This window comes from Delphinapterus leucas, chromosome 12 (genome assembly GCF_059928025.1).
Source record: "Delphinapterus leucas isolate spDelLeu-1000000601 "Yukka" chromosome 12, BTC_Dleu_Yukka2, whole genome shotgun sequence".
NCBI lineage: Eukaryota > Metazoa > Chordata > Mammalia > Artiodactyla > Monodontidae > Delphinapterus > Delphinapterus leucas.
In genome coordinates this window covers 49,585,186-49,604,237 of record NC_143140.1, presented here as the reverse complement: position 1 = coordinate 49,604,237, position 19,052 = coordinate 49,585,186, and the positions used below count along the sequence as shown (strand labels likewise).

General features: G+C 42.0%; 1 protein-coding gene across 1 annotated transcript in view; it reads left to right on the top strand.

Moving 5' to 3' along the window:
- The first annotated feature begins 11,680 nt into the window (after positions 1–11,680).
- LAMA4 (laminin subunit alpha 4) overlaps positions 11,681–19,052 on the top strand; it is a 150,817-nt gene continuing 143,445 nt past the window's right edge. Inside the window, exon 1 of the mRNA XM_030760289.2 lies at positions 11,681–11,949. Within this exon, the coding sequence (XP_030616149.2) occupies positions 11,755–11,949 (195 nt within the window). The 5' untranslated portion in view covers positions 11,681–11,754. The remainder of the gene's footprint in view (positions 11,950–19,052) is intronic.

The window sequence follows — 19,052 nt, the reverse complement described above, 5'->3', positions numbered from 1 at the left end:
ATTTTATAGAGGGAAGAAGTGAAGGCCAGGGAGCTTAAGAGACTAGCTCAAGACTGTGACTAGTGAGAGGCAGCCCTGGGATGGAAACACAAGGTCTCCAGCCCCCAGGCCAGGGCCTCTTCTCCCCCCTGTGCTCTTCCATAGGCCCTCTACGGATCTGCTTTTCGGCACTCATCATAACACCAGGTTAAAAATCACACTAAACCTTTCCCAAAGGCGATCCCGCTGAATTAAGCACAGAAATGTCACGGGCTCATCTTCAGTAGCTAGCTGGAAGAAATGCTTATTTTAAGGTCTTTAGTACATTATCATTTTCACCCAGAAGATCTCTTCCCTTAGAATACAAGCCAGAGCCGTGATACGCCCAGTCCTTAAATTGTCTGTGCTCAGATATCCCAGTTCACAAAGAAAGAGAATAAGCCTTCATTTTTATTCAGCTGTTTAATGATGAAATGTGTCTCCTTCCAAACATATATTCCTTCTCGCTGATCCCAAAATCAATTTTTTCTCATTGGTATTTTTGTTTTCTAATAAATGTTAATTTAAAAGTAATAATAAGTGAACTGTCTCTAAAAATCTGATGGACATCAATCTTGAACGCTGCTATTTTTGTGTCCTTGCTGCTCAGCTATGACTTAATTGGGGTTGTACAGGTTAAAAATGTCAAAGACTGATGACGTCAGGAGCCCGGTGGAATGGGAAGAGATCACTCCAGGCTGAGAACTTGAAAATCAGCCTTCGGGGCTTGGTCTGCTACCCCCTGATGTTTTCACTTCCCTCGGTTTCAAGTTGGATGATGATGCTTACCCCACAGAGTTGTCAGGAGAGTTATTTGGGACATTGTAGGTGTCAGCATTCCGCATACTCAAAATGAAGAGAAATGAAGACCTATGTAAAATGCCACAATTCTAAAATGTTTTAGTAATTATAGATTCTGAATTTGACTGCCTGAGAATACCAGACAGGAAACTGTCCCCTAAATTATGGTCTAGTCCCCTAGAAAATCCTGTTCACTTCTAGGAACTTATTCCTATGGAATTTTACTATATCTGAGTCTACAAATGAAAATTCAAATAGAGAACTGAGTCAGGTAAGGACATGATTCATACTAAAATCACTTTGGACTGAAAGAGCCAAGTAATTAAGGACGGAGTAGTTGGAGCCATGAATTATCTGGATGGTGCTAAGGAGTAAGATGGGACCTATAATGAAGGGCTCGATGTTATCTCAGGTTGATAATGAGACCACAGCCATGTGATAGACTGAGTAGCAGCCTCCATGAAAAATGTTAACAAATATTAGATACCATGTTGATAATAAAGCATCTATATTCAGCTATAGCTTCTGAATATTAAAATGACTAAAAGAAAAGTGAGTACTTACTGAATTGCTATAGGCAACAGAGAATTTTATTAACTTTATCATCAATCTCTCTCTCTATCTTCTAGTTTACTCCAGAACACATTATTCATATAACAACTGGAATAATACTAGTATTAGTAGTAATGATAATAGTGGCTAAAGTTTATTGAGTGCTCACTATGTGCCAGGCATCGTTCTGGGCAATTTATATGCATTATCTTATTTTACCCTCACAAAAACTCTATGAGGTCGGTACACTCCCCATTTTACAGACGTGGCAGCTGAGGCTTTGAGAATGAAATAACATCCCGAGATCACACAGCTGGCAAGTAGGAAAATTGAGGAAAACAGACAATCTGAATCTGTAGGCTGGGTTTTTAACAACTACATCTAAATTATCTTTTAATAAATGTCTCCAAACTGACAAACTTATAGAAAATCAATATATTGCATATACAGGTTTTGCTTTTCTGTTGACTCCTTCCAGAAGACTAACATCCCTGTTAGTGGCTCTGCCAGCCACCTCCTATTTCTCACTGATACACTCATCACAGTCCTTTTCAAAATCACATTTCTTAAATTCCTACTGTTCTTGTATCAGAATCCTTTTGGTTTTCAGTAACAGAAAATCTAACTCAAATTGACAATAAAAGGTATTCCCTGGCCCATGAAACTGGAAAGTTTAGAGTTCAGTTTGATTTCACAGCTGAACAACTTCTTCCAAGACCCATTTTCTTCCTCTCCTCACACTATCTTCCATGGGGTCAGTTTCTCCTAAAGGTGGCTTCCCTTGGGACTGCTAATGACTGCAAAGGCAAAAACGTCCCTCTTCCATATGCAAGATATAAGAGCTGCCCACCTCTAGAGGCTCTCTCCAAACAAAAGAGAAAGCCTCTTTCCAGAAGACCCTAGCACACCTCTCCTTCCACACGATTAGCCTGTGTCAATCACATAACTATCTCTGACCCTATAATTATGCTCCAGGATGGAATGGGATTCCACTGAATCATTTAGATCTGAACCAAGTACCCCACCTCTAGAGCAATGAGACACTAGCATAGGTACTGGGCTGGGGAGTAAAATAAGAGTAGTTACCAAGAGCTCTCTTAATTTCTCCTAGAGTTCTCGTCAGTATCTCTAGGGTCCCAGCAATATTAGGGTGAAAACTAGTTTAGAAATCCCAATAGAGGGACTTCCTTGGTGGTCCAGTGGTAAAGAATCTGCCTTCCAATGCAGGGGACGCCAGTTTGATCCCTGGCCAGGGAACTAAGATCCCACATGCCACCAGGCAACTAAGCCTGCGTGCCACAACTAATGAGCTCATGTGCCTCAACTAGAGAGCCTGCATGCCACAAACTACAGAGCCCACGGGCTCTGGAACCCATGCGTCACAACTACAGAGCCCAGGTGCCCTGGAGCCTGCGTGCCACAACCAGAGAAGAGAAAACCTGCATGCCACAACTAGAGAGAAGCCCTCGTGCTGCAACGAAAGATCCCACATGCCTCACTGAAGATCCCGCATGCTGCAACTAAGACCAAATGTAGCCATAAATAAATAAATAAATAAATAAATAAATAAATAAAATGAAATCCCAATAAAGAAATGTGGCTGTACTTAAAGGTGAGAACCTATGTTGATGGGTCACTTTATTAGTAAGAAACTACATGAACTACAATCCCAAATATCAGAATTGTTTGTTTTTACATATTCTTCTTTAATTATTAAAAAGAAAAGAGGTTTTGGGAGCTGATTTAATAGGAAAGATTATCTTTTTATTAAGTAAAGGAAATATGTACTTAGCTTGAGATAAATATAATTTAAGACAGTGTGGGACTTTTGAGAAAGCAAATGGGGACTAAAAAAGGAGAAGAAGAAAAGAAAGCAAGAACAAAAGAGAGAGGAAGGGAGAAAACCATTAGTGGCCATTTGGAAGTAGTCAAAATAGTCAAAGTAAACCCAGGGCCAGTAATTAATCAACTTTACTTAAGGATGATGCATATGATGGATAGAAGCTATCTCAAGGAATTACTGTCAAGCAACACCTTCCACTGGCTTGGCAAACTCATGATGGTGTGTGCTGGCTGGGAAACACAAGTTTCAAACATTGCTTTCTTTCCGGCCTATCCGTTCCTTCCAAGGCTAGGCGGTGGGGGGCAGGGGCAGGGGGCTGACTCTATTCAAGCTAAAACTCACCTCAGTTTCAAGGAAATATTGGTTTTACAAATTGAGATGTCTGTGATGCAACTGGATTGGTCCAAGGATGGGGAGTTGTGTTTGGGGGACACAGTGACAGTTCATAAACATTATTCTATTTGTCAGCTGAGGCCTAGACTGTTATTGCAACAGTCTCCCAACTGGTCCCCCAGGCTCCAGTCTCTCCACTTCAGTGCTCTCTCCCCATGGTTATTTGATTAACCCCTCTGTGAGCCTCTCACTCTCTTCTAGTAGTAAACTAGTAATCAGCTCCATACCTATCCATATCATATTATCTCCAATTATTCACCCAAAAAAACTTCACCCAATGACTCACCCAGTCTGCCCTTGCCTGAATGTGCATGTATTTTCACTCTCCTATTCCTGTGTCTATGCTGTTCCATTTGCGTAACATTCCCTTCTCCATGCCCTTCCCCCACCAGTCTTTCCATATCTAATTCCTATACCTGTGTGGAGATCCAGCTCAAATCTATAATACCTTCTCTTCTTATTGAGCTCAAAGGGGTCCCTTTCTGCTTAAAGCAATGGATTTACGCCCATCTTGACCACCTGATGTTACCCACGTGCTACAAACCTCCCTTACTAGACTGTAAGGTCATCCCATAGTATTATCTACAGTATTACCCACAGTGCCTTGTAGATCCCAAGTAAAAAGACAGTTTGTGCCTGATGCATTATGTATTATGAATTTATAATGTTTTAAAAACAAGTATTTAAAAAAAGGAAGGAATACAGTGTAAGAATCCAATCTAAGAAGCATCTCAAAAAAAACTTGTCCAAAACTAAACTCTTCATCATCTCCATTGCCAACTTGCACCTCCAATTTTCCTTCCCATGTTAGTAATGGCAAATCAATCATTTAAGTCTGTTCAGGCCAAACAACATGGACTTCAGCCTTGAGTCCTTTCTCACTCTCATTCTTCATATCCAGCAAATGTCATTGGTTCTACATTCAAAATAAATCCAGAATTTGAAGGCTTCTCACATCTATTGCTAACATTGTGGACCAAGCCACCATCATCTCTCACCTGTATTATTGCAAGAGCCTCTGCATAGTCCCCCTACTTCCTCCCTCATCTCTTTCCCTAAAGTCTATTTCCCACATGGCAGACAAAATAAGTCAAATCATATCACTTGTGTGCAAAGAACATCCAAATACTTCCCATCTCACTCAGGACAGAAGCCAGAGTTGTCACAATGATCTCAAAGGTCCTACATAACCTACCTCAGTGGCCCCCTGCCTTTCTGACACTGTCTCCAACTACTCTTTACCTCCATCACTTCATTCTAGCCTCTTCCTCAACAAGGCCAGCACCTTCCCCCTCTGCAGCCTTCACTCTCTATCCCACAGCAACTTCATTTTTCTCCATAGCACTTACCATTTGACAGAATGTATTCCATGCATACATATTTCTCTTGCTTGTTTATTCTTTCTCCTACCTGTGCCTCAGTTAGAATGTAAACTTCATGAAGGTAGAAATTTTTATCTGATTTCTCCTTTGCTCTTTCCCAGAGCCTATAAAAGTGCCAATGGCAAAGTAGACACTCAGAAAATATTTGTTGAATGAATGGGTGATGAATAAATCTTATTTAGAGTGTTAAATATTCAGGGGCTGTAGACCACCTAAGGGATGTGCTGGACAGTGACTTGAGAATCTTTCTTCTAAAGGTCAGAATCCGTACAACTGAACTTTTAGAATCGGATCAGTTTCTCACTTGTTAGAGGAACAGTAACTGTACTTCAACTCCAAACTATAAGGCACCGTGCAAATATAAGGCATTGTTATGGTTATGTGCTCCCTATTCTGAAATATTTTTTCCAAAGTCAGTTGATTTCCCAAGGTGAGCATGTCCAGTATGCGTTTTCTAGAGGATAATGCACGGGATGCAGAGCTAGACTGTGGAACTTTTGAGTTAGCTGGTCTGCAGCTGCTCACACAAAGCAAGTTAGGACATATTTTAGCCCTCCTCCCTGCTTATATGCCCACCATGGTGACAGCAAGACTTATCTTAAAGAATCTTCTCCTCCTTTTGTGGTGCTGGGGGTGGGGTGTGTGCAAGGACACAAAAAGCCCATTTTTCAGGCCTCCTCTTTTGAATGTTGCCCAATTCTCCTTAATTTCATTATCAAGTCCCAGGTGCTCCTATTTTCTACTGATCTCATCACTGAGTTAACGGATGCTGATGCCTCTGTACTCGGTTGATTACATTACCACAGAGCATCCATCACTTCCCTTTAGCCTGATGAAGTAATTATTCCAGCAGACCTAAAGGAAGGTCACAGCTGAGGCAGTTGATAATCCTTATTAGGACCATTCTCTCTTACCTGTTGGTTTCACCCTTTCTCCATCAGGATGAACGACTTGCATAAGAACATCCTCATTTCTGTTATCATTCCTAAATGCTCTCTGAGCCCCCTCTTCACCGGTACAGTCCCTGCCCTTGGAGCTGACAGAGCCAGTGTAAGAAGAAAGGGCTTCCCAACCTCCTACTGGTCCCTCAGCACTGCCCTTATCCACACTAGCCAATCCTCCCAAAATGCCAATCCGAACACTGTGAGCTACTCACAGTAACACTGGAGTTACAGTGACATGGAGAAAAAGTTTAAAATATTATATACAGTTTGATTCATTTCTGCAAGAAAAAAGGAGATGGAATCTGTAAAATGGATATATATTAAAATATATTTTACATGCACAAAAATCTATGTATATATAACGGAATACATAAAATATAAAAACAGATGGAATCCATCAACATAGATGTAACAAAAGCCTGAAGGTTACATTTACACCCAAACATTCTCAGTGTTGTCAGTCATTGCCCCAGAGTGGTATGATTCCTGGTGCCCCTCACTTCCTTCTTGTGTGATAGCTGTAATTTCCTATTTTACTGTAATTATTATATTTGGTACTTTTTAAACTCTTTAAATGAAAATATGAGCATGTCATTCTTGGGCTTAAATTTTTTCACTTAAAAAAAAACGATCACGGGCTTCCCTGGTGGCGCAGTGGTTGAGAGTCCGCCTGCCGATGCAGGCGACACGGGTTCGTGCCCCGGTCCAGGAAGATCCCACATGCCACGGAGCGGCTGGGCCTGTGAGCCATGGCCGCTGGGCCTGTGTGTCCGGAGCCTGTGCTCTGCAACGGGAGAGGCCACGACAGTGAGAGGCCCGCATACCACAAAAAACAAAACAAAACAAACAAACAAAAAAAACCATCACAGTTTTATGATGGGATTGGTCAGAGAAGCAAGCATGAGCTCTCCCCTACCATGAGGTCTCCAGCTGACCGTCAAGTGGCAGGAAGTTAAGGTGGGAGATGGGGTCTTCTGCTCGCACTCCTCTCCGGCCACACGTCTCCGAACGATTCTGGTGGCAGTTCAGGCCACCTGAGGAGGAGCAACAGCGAGAGTGCTGGGAGAGGACGGAGCTTTTAAAAGTGGTTCTTCCCTGTAGATAAAATACCACATTGTGCCCTTCAAAACTGGTTAAGAGGGTAGGTCTCCTGTTGTGTTCTCACCACAATGAAATTTTAAAAATTTTTTATTTTTAAAAAAGTTGTTCTTCCTCCCAACAGTTTTCTCAGGCTTTCGATCAGGACATGAGTAGGACTGTGAACAACTCCCCAGTCTTCAGATATACATTCTGGGAGGATCCCTCTGTGGTGGTGAGAGACCAGTAGGAGGCGGGGAAGCTGTGTCTTCTCACCGGGCTCCGTCTCACAGCCCTGAAGGCCATGACTATGAGCTGTGAAGAGGGAGACTCAAAGAGCCTTTGGAAATCCCACGGCCTTCTCACCCTCCTGTGGCATCGGGGCTGTGGCACATTTGTCCCTCTGCACATACAGTTCTTCCCCCTGGACCACCATTCTTCCCTTCCTCCCCTCAGTTAAGACAACACAGTTTCCCCCTTCTGGAGCCTTCTCCCACACTCCCTTGCCGAGCTCCAGTAAAGGGCTTGTTCTTCTGCTTTCAATCCATGTTAATCACTTTGCATTGCTTACAGGGTCTACTCATGGTCTGTCCCACCAGACTCAACTCCTTGAGAGTCAGGATCATGTTTTTATTATTTTACCTTCAGCATCTCACATGCCATACTGAAGTGTGCAATAAATGCTGATTAAATAAATGAATAAGTGAATTAATGAATAAATTAATTAAATAAATACTGGATGGATGGATGGAAAGGATGCAGGTGGCACATGCTAAAAGCCGGGTGAGGCTGTGACAAGTGTCATAGTCAGGAGACAAAGCATAGGGAGCACATACTACCCACACCCCGAACAAAAGTCTGAACAAACTGATGGGAAAAGAACAACTTTTAGAAGACTTATCCTCTCCCAGCATTCTCGCTGTTGCTCCGGTGGCCTGAACTCCCACCAGAGTCATTCACAGAGGAGACTCCTGGCCAGAGAGGAGAGGAGTGTGAACAGAAAAAGAGACCCCCATCTCCCTCCTTACTTTCCTGCCACTTGACTATCAGTTAGACACCTCATGGCAGGGATAATGCGTCTTGCCTCTCTGACCAATCTCATCATAAAATTGTCACTAGTACACAGTCCCCACAACAATCCCCTGTCTAATTATGTCCAAGATTAGCACTTAAAAATCCTAAATAGCATCTGACGCGACTTTCTATTTGCAGAAGGGCACATGGGATACATTAACAACACCCTTGCCAGATCCTTGGACACTATGGACAGGCCCAACAGCCAAGTGCTGAAGGGAGTGGGCAGCCTTGATCTGTTGATAACTGCAGCAGGGGACTCAGAAGAGAATTCCAGAACCCTCTGTTGATAAAGCCTCCAAACCACCAGATCTGCTGCTGCCAGAACTAAAAATAGCTTGGTCTGGTTAGGAAAGCATTGGTCTGGGAGTCAGAAGGCATGGGGCCCTCAGCCTGCAGTAACCGGCCTAGTGTCCTTGCCATTTAACCTCTTAGCCTGTCATAATGCCATGCTCTCTTCTGTGCGTTGGGAATGATGGAGCAGTACCCCTTCCATCATGGGGTAGGTGGGGGTCCCAAAGGAGAGAGTGGACATGAAAGTACTTGCTGAATGCCTGAAAAGGGAGAGAAGGAGGGTCATGATAAGAAAGCAGCCATACTGGAGACACTCCGCAGTTGTAGTGTTAGCAGGAATAAGATCCTCCCACATTCAGGCCTTTGATGGTCTTGGGGTGGCCCTTTGGTGATGATTACCTTTGTTCTAGTGCCTTCCAACTTGCTATAAAATAGTCAGCCAGTCTCCCTCCTCGCCTGACTGCTCTGTCACTCTAAGATGCCTCATTCATGGTTAATACAAGGAAGTCCCAAGTAGCAGCCAGAAATGCGAACGGCTATTCTCAGCAAATAGGAGGTTACCCAAGTCACAGGATAAATAAACATGCTTATTTTTTCTCTTTAAAAATAATGATTCTGTGCTTTTTTAAGGCTTTAAAATACAGTTAGTTAAATAGTAAATATTGAGCAGTTGACTATATGCCAGGCTGTGTTAATGCTTTATTCACATTATTTCATTTACTACTCATGAAAGAGGCATCATTATCCCATTTTACAGATGAGGAAACTGACACCCAGAGAGACTAAGTTCTGTCAAGCTCCCAGAACCACTGTAAACAGACTTAGGATTTGCAGCCTAATTTATTTCATACAAAACCCACGCTTCTTGTGTATTTTGCTGTTTTGCCTCAGAACTAATAATACTATCTGCAGAAAGATGAGGAGGAAGAGTTAGAAACATATATTTAATCAAAAAGTTCACAGGTCTTGAATAAATGCACTCCTACCCCTACTGCTCAGGCCTCTCATAGAACCTGACACTGCCTGGCAAGCAGGGAAAAGAGGCGCTGGGTCAAATAAAAAGTGTGAGATTGATTGACATTTAACGAAGAACAGGACATAATCCAGCAGGAAGCAAATGTGAACAGCTTTTGTGTACTGACGAGGTCTATATCTGAAGTCAGAATATAATAGGTACCTAAATCATTATTGTTATTAATTATTATTTAAAGTTTTTTCAAAGCGAGAGTAGGACAGGATATTTGAGCATCATTTTTTCCTCTTCAGAGTCTGGCCATCTTGTCTCCCAATGTAAGTCTCTTGAAGAACCAACCAAACCAAACATATATTTTTAAGTTCTTTTACTTAATTTAGTGGGTTAACCAGTTTATGTGGAAGAAGATGATCATAATTTAGCTTAATGGTTCATTGCAATACTATTTTTATATCTTGAATTGAAAACATTACAGACGCTTTGGGAAATATGAAAACTTTTTGCTTCTTCCAGCTTTGGCACTTTTGTGTTATACCAATTTGTTGTTGAAAACACCAATGACCTTAGCATCAGATTTACCTGTTTTAGTAGTACTTTTACCACGTACCCATTACCAAATGTGTATGACAACGCCTATCTCATTATAGTGAAGAGGGAAATAAATGAGATAATTTATGCAAACTTTTTGGCACCTAGAAAGTACTCAAAAACTTGGGATTTTTGTGAATATTTTAGTGCAACTCTTCTATCTCTGAATTTGTGGACTTTATTTCATGAGTTTCAGTGTGGTGTAAATGTGCAAGATAGTTTTGGAATCAGTGAGGAGTGGGGCCAGCTTTCTAGCAGCTGTGTGACTTGGGCAAATGTCTTAGTCTCTCAGAACCTCCCTTTTTAATCCTATAAAAAGGAAATAATAGTCCTATTTTGCAAAAATTCTATGAGGCTTGCAAATAACACATGCAAAGTATCTGGCATACTGTAGGTGCAAAATAAATGGCTGCTTTGTTTATCCTTAGATAAAATGATTTTTGTCCTATAAATAGAGCTAATGATTAGACTTCATTGAAATGCTTAGTTGCATGATTGTGAGTGATTTCAAACACCTAGAAACTTAAGTGTTATTCTATGGTTGTCTCACTTAATCCTTTTTAAAACATGTTTTGGTCTTGTGGGAATGTTTAAAGCTCCTTATGAAGCCAATGAATGCAAAGGTATCTATCAGCTATCAGTATCTAGTGGCCATTGACCCACCCACATTGGTACCCCACATAATTGTAGCTCAACTTCACCCCGAAGCCTTGGAAAGGTTACATGACAGACAGATGTAGTAGGCATGAGATTACAGGGCAAAAGGAAGAGGTCGGAGCTGTGGGCAGTATATTTGACAGGCTCATACACTGCAAGCCTTGTTCCGGGCCCCTTACAAAGCACCTCTTTAGGACGAAAACAAGATGTTCTTTGTAAATAAAAGTTCATGCATTTGAGTAATGAAGTCATTTTCCAGTGCTGCAGTGAAAGATATTCTTCTCCCAAGCCCTCTGGGTGAGGACTGTCAGGGGGAAGAGGGTGGCCAGCCAGTCTCCAGGGAAGGTATGAGCACAAACAGTGCAGTAGCCTGTCTCTAGAAAATGAGAAACACTGCCCAAGAAAGGGGGTGCCCTCCCCCTCTGCCATCTGAGAGCATCCACCTCCAGCTCCAGCCCAGGAATCCCTTTTCCACCCACTTTACTGCAAACTATCAGGGACACATAAAAGATGTACATAAATATAGATAAGACATCCGGCACCTTGGCTAAATAAATAAGAGATGTGAGGAAGCAATCACAAAAGCTGAATATTCATCTGGGGCCCTTGGAGGGGCTCCAAACTGAGAGGGGAGGGGAGGCCGCCAGGAAAGGCCCGGCCACGGTGTCTGAAAGACCAGCTTGGAGGGGGAGGGCCTGGAAGTGAAGGTAAAAAGGGAGTGGTGAAAATGGGTGTGGGAAGGAAGCCAGGACAGCGCAGCCCTCAATCCCGACCGCCAGGGACAGGAGGTGGCCGGCGCTCGCGGGGCTCGCCCCAAACGCATCCGCCTCTTGATGCTGAGCTTTAAGCTCCATCCATCTGTACATTCTGCAGCGAGAGCCTCTGGGGAGAGAGAGAGAAAGTGAGAGAGAGAAACGGAGGGGGAAGACAGAAAGAGGAGAGAGAGAGAGAAGGGGGGTTGTGGAGCAGGCTCTGGCTTACTCTCTCTCTTCCTTTTTCTACTAAGTTGCTCCCTGGGCTGCCTTGAGTTCCCACATCTGGATACTGCAGACACACAGAAGGTAAAATAAGTGAGGCACCGCTGCACCACAGGGGGGACCGGCGAGGACCAACAGTGGCCGAGCCCCTGGAAGAGCCCTGTCGGATGTCAGCGGAGAGATGGCTTTGAGCTCAGCCTGGTACGCAGTCCTGCCTCTGTGGCTCCTCTGGGGCGCCGCCTGCTCCCGCGCCGCGTCTGGGGACGACAGCGCTTCTCCTTTTGACATTGAAGGGAGCTCAGCGGTCGGCCAACTAGACCCGCCTGAGACCATCGAGGCCCGCGTGGCTCTCGGAAGCCTACCGCCTGCTGCCAAGGTACAGTGCCCCTGCCATTGTCACCCTGCTGGGGCAACTGTGCCCCCTGTTTTGTGTGTCACACTTGTGTCCCCCTCTCTCCCCACCCCCTTTCCCTTCCCCACCCGCCTTATGAGTTTCACCTGGACGGGTCAGTTCAGAAACTTGAAATAAAGAGTTTTACTTTGTACGTTGGATTTGGACTTTGTGATTTGAGAGCTGAGGCTTTGGAACACATCCGTGTTCAAGCTGGTAAAAGGGCATGTGTCCTGCATACTCTGAGTTAGTAGGCTAGACTCTCAGCTGGGGCTGCAGTAGCACGTCTGTGACTTTCCGCCGCTTGTTATGTCCCAATAGAGTCATTTTTGTCAAGCCACACCACTTAATGTGTGTGCCCTGTCACTGGCTTCCTGCTCCTCTGTGATGTTAGGACAGTGGGAACAATACTGCAGGACTAATCTTTTTGTCACAAATTAAACAGAAGGTCCTCTGCAAGAGGGGAGGGTGAAGAGTGGGTGAGGGCACTAAAGCTGTTAGGAAACTGCAGAGCAGATACCTTAAATAGACACAAGCCATTATATTCCAGAAACAAGAAGTCATGATGAAAGTCAAGCCCCATCCCAAATGTAAAAATGATGGAGATATGCTACTGATGATATGCTTATTCAAAGAGCTGCTGTTTGAATCCCTTGCAAAAGCATTTATGTTAAAAGCAAAACCAAAGTGTAGAAACTGGGTAAAGGTGGATGAATCCAGAGTGAGTGATTTAAGAACCCCCTGAGCCGAGACGGACAACAGCATGTCCAGGGCGTGGGAGATACTAAATAGGAGGAAAATGAAGTCACCTAAGTTCATGGGAAAGGAAAGAGCAGTTGACCTAACAACACACACACGCACACACACACACACGCACATGCACACACACACACACACCCATAGCTGTGATTACAGCAACTATAGAACCAAAGCAGTTATGTGGATTGATACATTTCTAATGCCATTGATGCATTTCTAGTGCCATTTCTAACAGCACTGAAGTCTGGATTATTGCTATTAGTCCTACTAATTGTTAGTATAACCGTAGTTATTAAACTACTGATAAGATAATATGCATGAAGATGGTCCTTCTCCAGGAGTGAGCCCTACCCACACCCCAAAATGAGGGGAGGATGGGTAGGGCCAGAGCATACCAACTCCCATTGTGGTGTGAAATGTAATCCCCATGAGAAAGAGGGGCACGCCTTCTGGTCAACTTTGTACTCAGACATGGGGAGAAGCCAGACCAGGAGACACTCCACACAATGAGAAGGCTTCACTTCTCTACAGGCTTGGAATCAACCCCCCAGGAAGCATTATCTCCACCTGTTGCTTTGAGTGGAAAGTTCCAGAATGAAACGCTTAAGAGTAGGATTGCCAGATAGAATACAGGACACCCAATTAAATTTGAATTTCAGATAAACAACAAATAGATTTTGGTTATGTCTCAAATATTTCATGCGATGTATTTATACTAAAATTTTTTTCACTGTTTATCTGAAATTCAGTTTATCTGGGCATCCTGCTAATTCTAAAATTCTAAAAAGACAGGCACACATAACTTTTTGTAACTCTCATCTCACAAAACGTAAGAAAATAATTGATTTTTTTTAGGGAACCTTAAATTTATTGCTGAAACCCTGAGCAACTGCTTATATACTCGTATGTTCAGTGAAATAATATGAAGGCAGCACAGCAGAGGGTTTTAGATTGCAGGCTTTGCAGTCTGATGGTCCCAAGTTCAAATTTCAGCTTGCCTGCTCCTTACCTTGGGCAAACTACAGATGCCCAACTTGCAGATAAAGAAACTGAGACTTAGATAAGTTATTGATGTCTACTTCATATTTCATACAGTTACTGTGATGAAATTAGATAAAATACATAGAGGACTTAACACAGTGACTAACATGTATAAATGCTTAATACATGCTACGTGTTGTCTTTATTATTATTATAAAAAATACATGGCTAGTTGGATTAAAAGAAACCCTTATTTGGGAATATTTCTCAGAACTTTATTTTTATGGTGCTATTTTACTTAATATTGCTTGTCTGTATCCTTCCAATCAAAAAGAATGTCATGTAGTGTGTCAAATTTGTAATACTGTCAGAGACTAATAGGTCCAGAATGCCCGTTGAGGCTTCTGGTTTAGGGAAACAGAAAGAATCTATTAGTCATTCCGGAGGGTCATATGATGTAGAAAGGGTGGGATTGGGGTAATTATGTTCCCACTGCATAGTTTCACATAATGCCCTCCAGTCAGCCTGCAGTCCCACAGCGATTCCAACGCCCCACCATTCGGGTTTCCCATGCTTTTTATAGCCAGTAAGGAGACCTGAAAGCAAATACATTCTGGAGATTTAATAACATGGTACAACCACTCCACTGAATTGGTTCAGGAGGTTATATTTCATCTGTAGAGAAAAAGAGAACATGGACTCATACAAGACATTATTCGCGGGCGTTTGGAGAGGTGGATGGAAGGATATTCTAAAAATACATTCATTTTATTTGAATCGGATATATATATAAATGGTCATTCCTCAATTCTCCTTCAAAGGGAAGAAAGAAAACTAGTAAAGCAAGCATGGAGCAGTGGGAGGTGCTAGGCTGACGGCCTTCCTAAGGCTCTCCCACGCCCCTCCATAGCAGGACTGGCATCCTCTCCACCCTCAGCACAGACTAGGGCATACTGGTGCACAGTGTGGGTTAGGAGAACAAATACATTCAACATGCACTGAATAAAAGGATGGGAAGCATGGGCTGACCAAGAAGGAACGCCCCTCCTTTCTTTCTAAAATAAGCACAAGCTCCTCCAGGATGCAGAGAATTTGAAAACAGGAGCACCATGGGTGCTAGTTGGTAGGATTTTCCTACTATCTGCTTTTTTACAAGCAGATAATTTACTGAGTCCATTATTTCTGAGTATATGGTGAGAACAATGATTCTCAGCAGGTGGGGCTGGGCAAAGGGGAAACTAGGTAGTGTCAAAAAGTGTATTTAGTATTCTAATATTCCACATTTAAGAAAAGAAAGACTTAATTTTATTATACACATTATAGCAAGTGAAACTAGGCAAAAGTCTTCTTGGCCAATACGGAGATGCAGAAGAATGGGAGGGGACACAAGGATGGAGATGGGAACAGTCCCCCAGAAGAGGGTATCAGAGTGTCCTTAGGAAGAGTGACATTCTGGTTTATCAAAAAGAAGCAGGAGTTAAACAAGGTCAAGAACACAGGTTAGAGGTTGATTAAAAGAAACGCTTAGTTGGGAATATTTCTCAGAACTTTATTTTATGGTGCTATTTTACTTAATATTGCCATATCCCTGTTGTCTATATCCTTCGTGGCTGGAAAGAAGCCACCCAGAGACTCAGAGAGGAGTGGGGACTTTGCTGGAAGGGCAAAGCGGGAGGTGGTGGAAGGCGACCGTGCTGTTACTGCCTTTGGTAGATTATTGAGAAAATAAGGAAAATAATTGACAATACTGAGCAAACTTCCCTGAGAGGGGAAACCAGGAGTTTATCTCCTGATAACCTGATTGGATTTTGCAGTTGCTGTTCTTAGCTTCCCTCCAAGAAGATTCGTGCCCCATGAACCACAAATGTACCTCGCGCTAGACAAACTTGCTTGCTAAGAAAAAAAAAGCAATATGAACTAGACTAATTTTGCGGGACTTTTCTTCTAGACACCCTTCATGGTTGATCTGTGATCGCATGCTCCAACACGTAGTTAGGTGCCCTGCCACTAAAGGATTGTAGTATGTTTATTAAAAGACAGCTCAGATCCCTTTCACTATCTTCTTTCCGTTGCCTTATCTTGCTCCCTTACTGTGAGAAAGGCTTTGTAGAACAACATCAAGACTTCCAGTCACTGGCCTAGGCCATCATTCTATACCGCTGTTCAACAGAGCAGTTGGTAATTTAACACCCACACCCCACCCCCAGCCCAGCATGCAGCCATTATTTCACTCACTTAATACCATCCAAAGAGCAGGTTTGGAGACCTACCATGTACACAGTAATAAAGCAGGCACCAGGCGGGACAGAAAGAAGGCAGAGTCACATCCCTACCCTCAAGGAGTAAGCAATCTAAGACAGAAAAATATACACGTAGCCACTATATAAAGCAGAATGAATTTATGTTCTGTAAGAGCGGCTATCAGCTAAGTGCCATGGGGCTAATGTAGAAAAAGTATTACTCCTGGGCTAGGCCAGTAGGGCACAGCCACTTACTCACCAAACACCAAAGAAAGTTCCTGGGAAACATTATTTTGGAAGGACTGGAATACAGTAATGGTAATAATAATAATAGCGTGGCTTATTGATGACACTCATTGAGTATTTACCACGTGCCAGACACTGGTCTAAGCACTTTCCATGAGTTATTTCCTTTAACCCTCATAACAGTTCAGTGGGATTGGCGTACTTATTATCTCATTTTGCAAACGTGGAAACTGACGCACAAAGCATTTGCCCAGGCAACCTGCCTGGTAAGTGGCCCAGCTAGGAAGGAGTTTATGAAAGTAATTCAACTGTGCAAGAATATCTAGAAAAATGTGGTGAGGTAAATATAACTATCTGTAGGAACAATTTTAGTCAAAGTTTGATAATTTCTTAAAGTGAAGATATATAAAATACCATTCAAAGACCATTTATGCAGTGCTTGCTAGATGAGTAGCATAAATTACATGGCCTATCTTACAGAATTTATTATAAAACCGCTGGAAAACAGAGAATTCCATTTGCTATAATTCCAGAGTTCTCAGATTTAACCAGAAGAAATGGTTTTTTTTAATTGTGGTAAAATATACACAAAATTTCTTATTTTAACCATTTTTAAGTGGCATGAGGTAATTCAACATTCATCAGCATCCATCGCCACCCACCACCATCACTACCATCCATCTCCAAAACTTTCATCTTCCCAAACTCAAATTCAATACACATTAAACAATAATTCCTGTTAGCCTTTTCCCCAGGCCCTGGCAACCACCATTCTACTCTCCGTTTCTATGAATCTGACTACTCTAGGTATCTCATATAAGTGGAATCTACAGTATTTGTCATTTTGTGGCTTATTGCACTTAACATAACGTGGTCAAGGTTCATCTATGTTGTAGCATTTGCCCAAATTTCATTCCCTTTTAAGGCTGAATAATATTCTACTGTATGTAATATCACATTTTACTTATCCATTTGTCTGTTGATGGACATTGAGTTATTTCTACCTTTTGGCTACCGTGAATAGTGCTGCTATGAACATTGGTCTACAATTATCCATCAGAGTCCCTGCTTTCAGTCCTTTTGAGTATATACCTAGAAGTGGAATTGCTGATCCTATGGAACAGAGACAGTTTTAAAACTCAGATTTTTACGGAGGCCGAGCAAAAAATAACTGGGTAGGGAAAGGAACACATCCTGTGAGTGGTGGGGCCCAAGCAACAGCAGAGGACGGGATGCCTCTTCCAGAGGGCACCCACCTCTCTGTGTTGCCAGGCCTTCTGTTTTTTTACAAGAAGACAGAATCTGGATTCTTAAGTGAAATTGCTGACTCAGTTTTTTTAATGCCCTGTGGGAAGCACATCTGAGGACTGTTTATTTGCAGTCTCTGCTTTACGACATTTGAAATTCACCTTTCATCAAAGGCACAATGTGGGCATCTAGCCAGACAGATGTGCTATGAATCCAGCTCCCCTACTTTCTAGCTGTTTGACTTTAGGCAAATTAGTGCATTTTTCAGAGGCTCCGTCTGTTTGATTTTAAAATGAATACAAATGTATTTTCTTTGCAAGATATTTGTGAAATTTAAGTGAAATCGTGTGTATAAGCTGCCTAACTCAGTCTGCCCTCATTCTCTCTTCTCTCCCTCCCTCCTCACCCTTTTTCTTCCATTATCTGTTTTTATCTACCTGTGAGTTCAGATTTGTAGTATCAGTCTATTTTCATCTAAATTTTTACTTATTCTGTAAATTTGATTACTTTCAACTTTTGCTTACAAATTTGCTGATTATCCAACATTGGACAAGAAGGAGACTAGTTTAACTATTAAAATAATTGTATCCCTAATGGTTCTTTAAACATAACCTTTCCCCAGAAATAGGATAATCTGAGCAGTTAAGAGAAATGAATGAGTTTTCCCAAATACCCAAAAAACTAAACAAAAAACCCAGCATATTTGCTATGACAAGGACTATAACATTTTTTTTTCCCTTTCACAATTAAATTCTAAAATCTGACTTGTCATAGATTCTTGAAGCATATAATGCTAAAAACACTCCTCTCCTTTAGGGTTTTTCCTTGCTCAAAGTAACCACATAAATATAATGATGGCCAGACATAGTTATGAGACATTTGATTGGTTAGAAACCATCAAAATCAGATTGCCAGTACATGCTTTGAGTTCCAAAACTTAGCATTTCCAAACAATTACTTTCGTGTTTTCTAAAGCAAATAATCTGCTACTTGACTGAGATATAGTGACCACATAGAAGAATATTTAAATATCTACTCCAGCATTTGCCAAAAAGCAGCATTCTTTTTTCAATTGCTTTTCTTTTTGCTCCTAGTGTGGTAAAGTTAAATTCTGGGAAATGGTTTACTAAAGGGAAGTTTAACCACAGATGTTTGTAATTCCAACTTAAGTTTCCCATCAAAGTCTTAATGAAATTCAGCTGCCAAGCAGTCAGCTCTGAATCTGAGTCTTTTTATCATGAGAAACTTGGGGAAAACAGCATTCTGAGGCTGACTGGTAGTGGGAAACTGTTCATATTCAAGCCCAAATCCTCTACATGAAGGAAAAAAAAAATACACGAAGAAACAAATTCTCTTAAAAAAAACAAAAAAGGCTTGGGGGGTGGTCAAATGTACTTTAAGTAACATGTAATACGGCCCTCTTTTCACTTCCAGGAATTTCTTAGTTTGTGTGTTGTGTTTTGCTGGAGGCTAGAGATCTAGTGTTTACCTAAATGGAGTAAAGTATCAATGTTTATGACTCCATGAGAACCAATGAGTTGGAGAAATCCCATAACATTAACAGCTGCATTAACCCAAGCCCCTTAGAGACTAGAGCAGTGACCCATGCTGCAT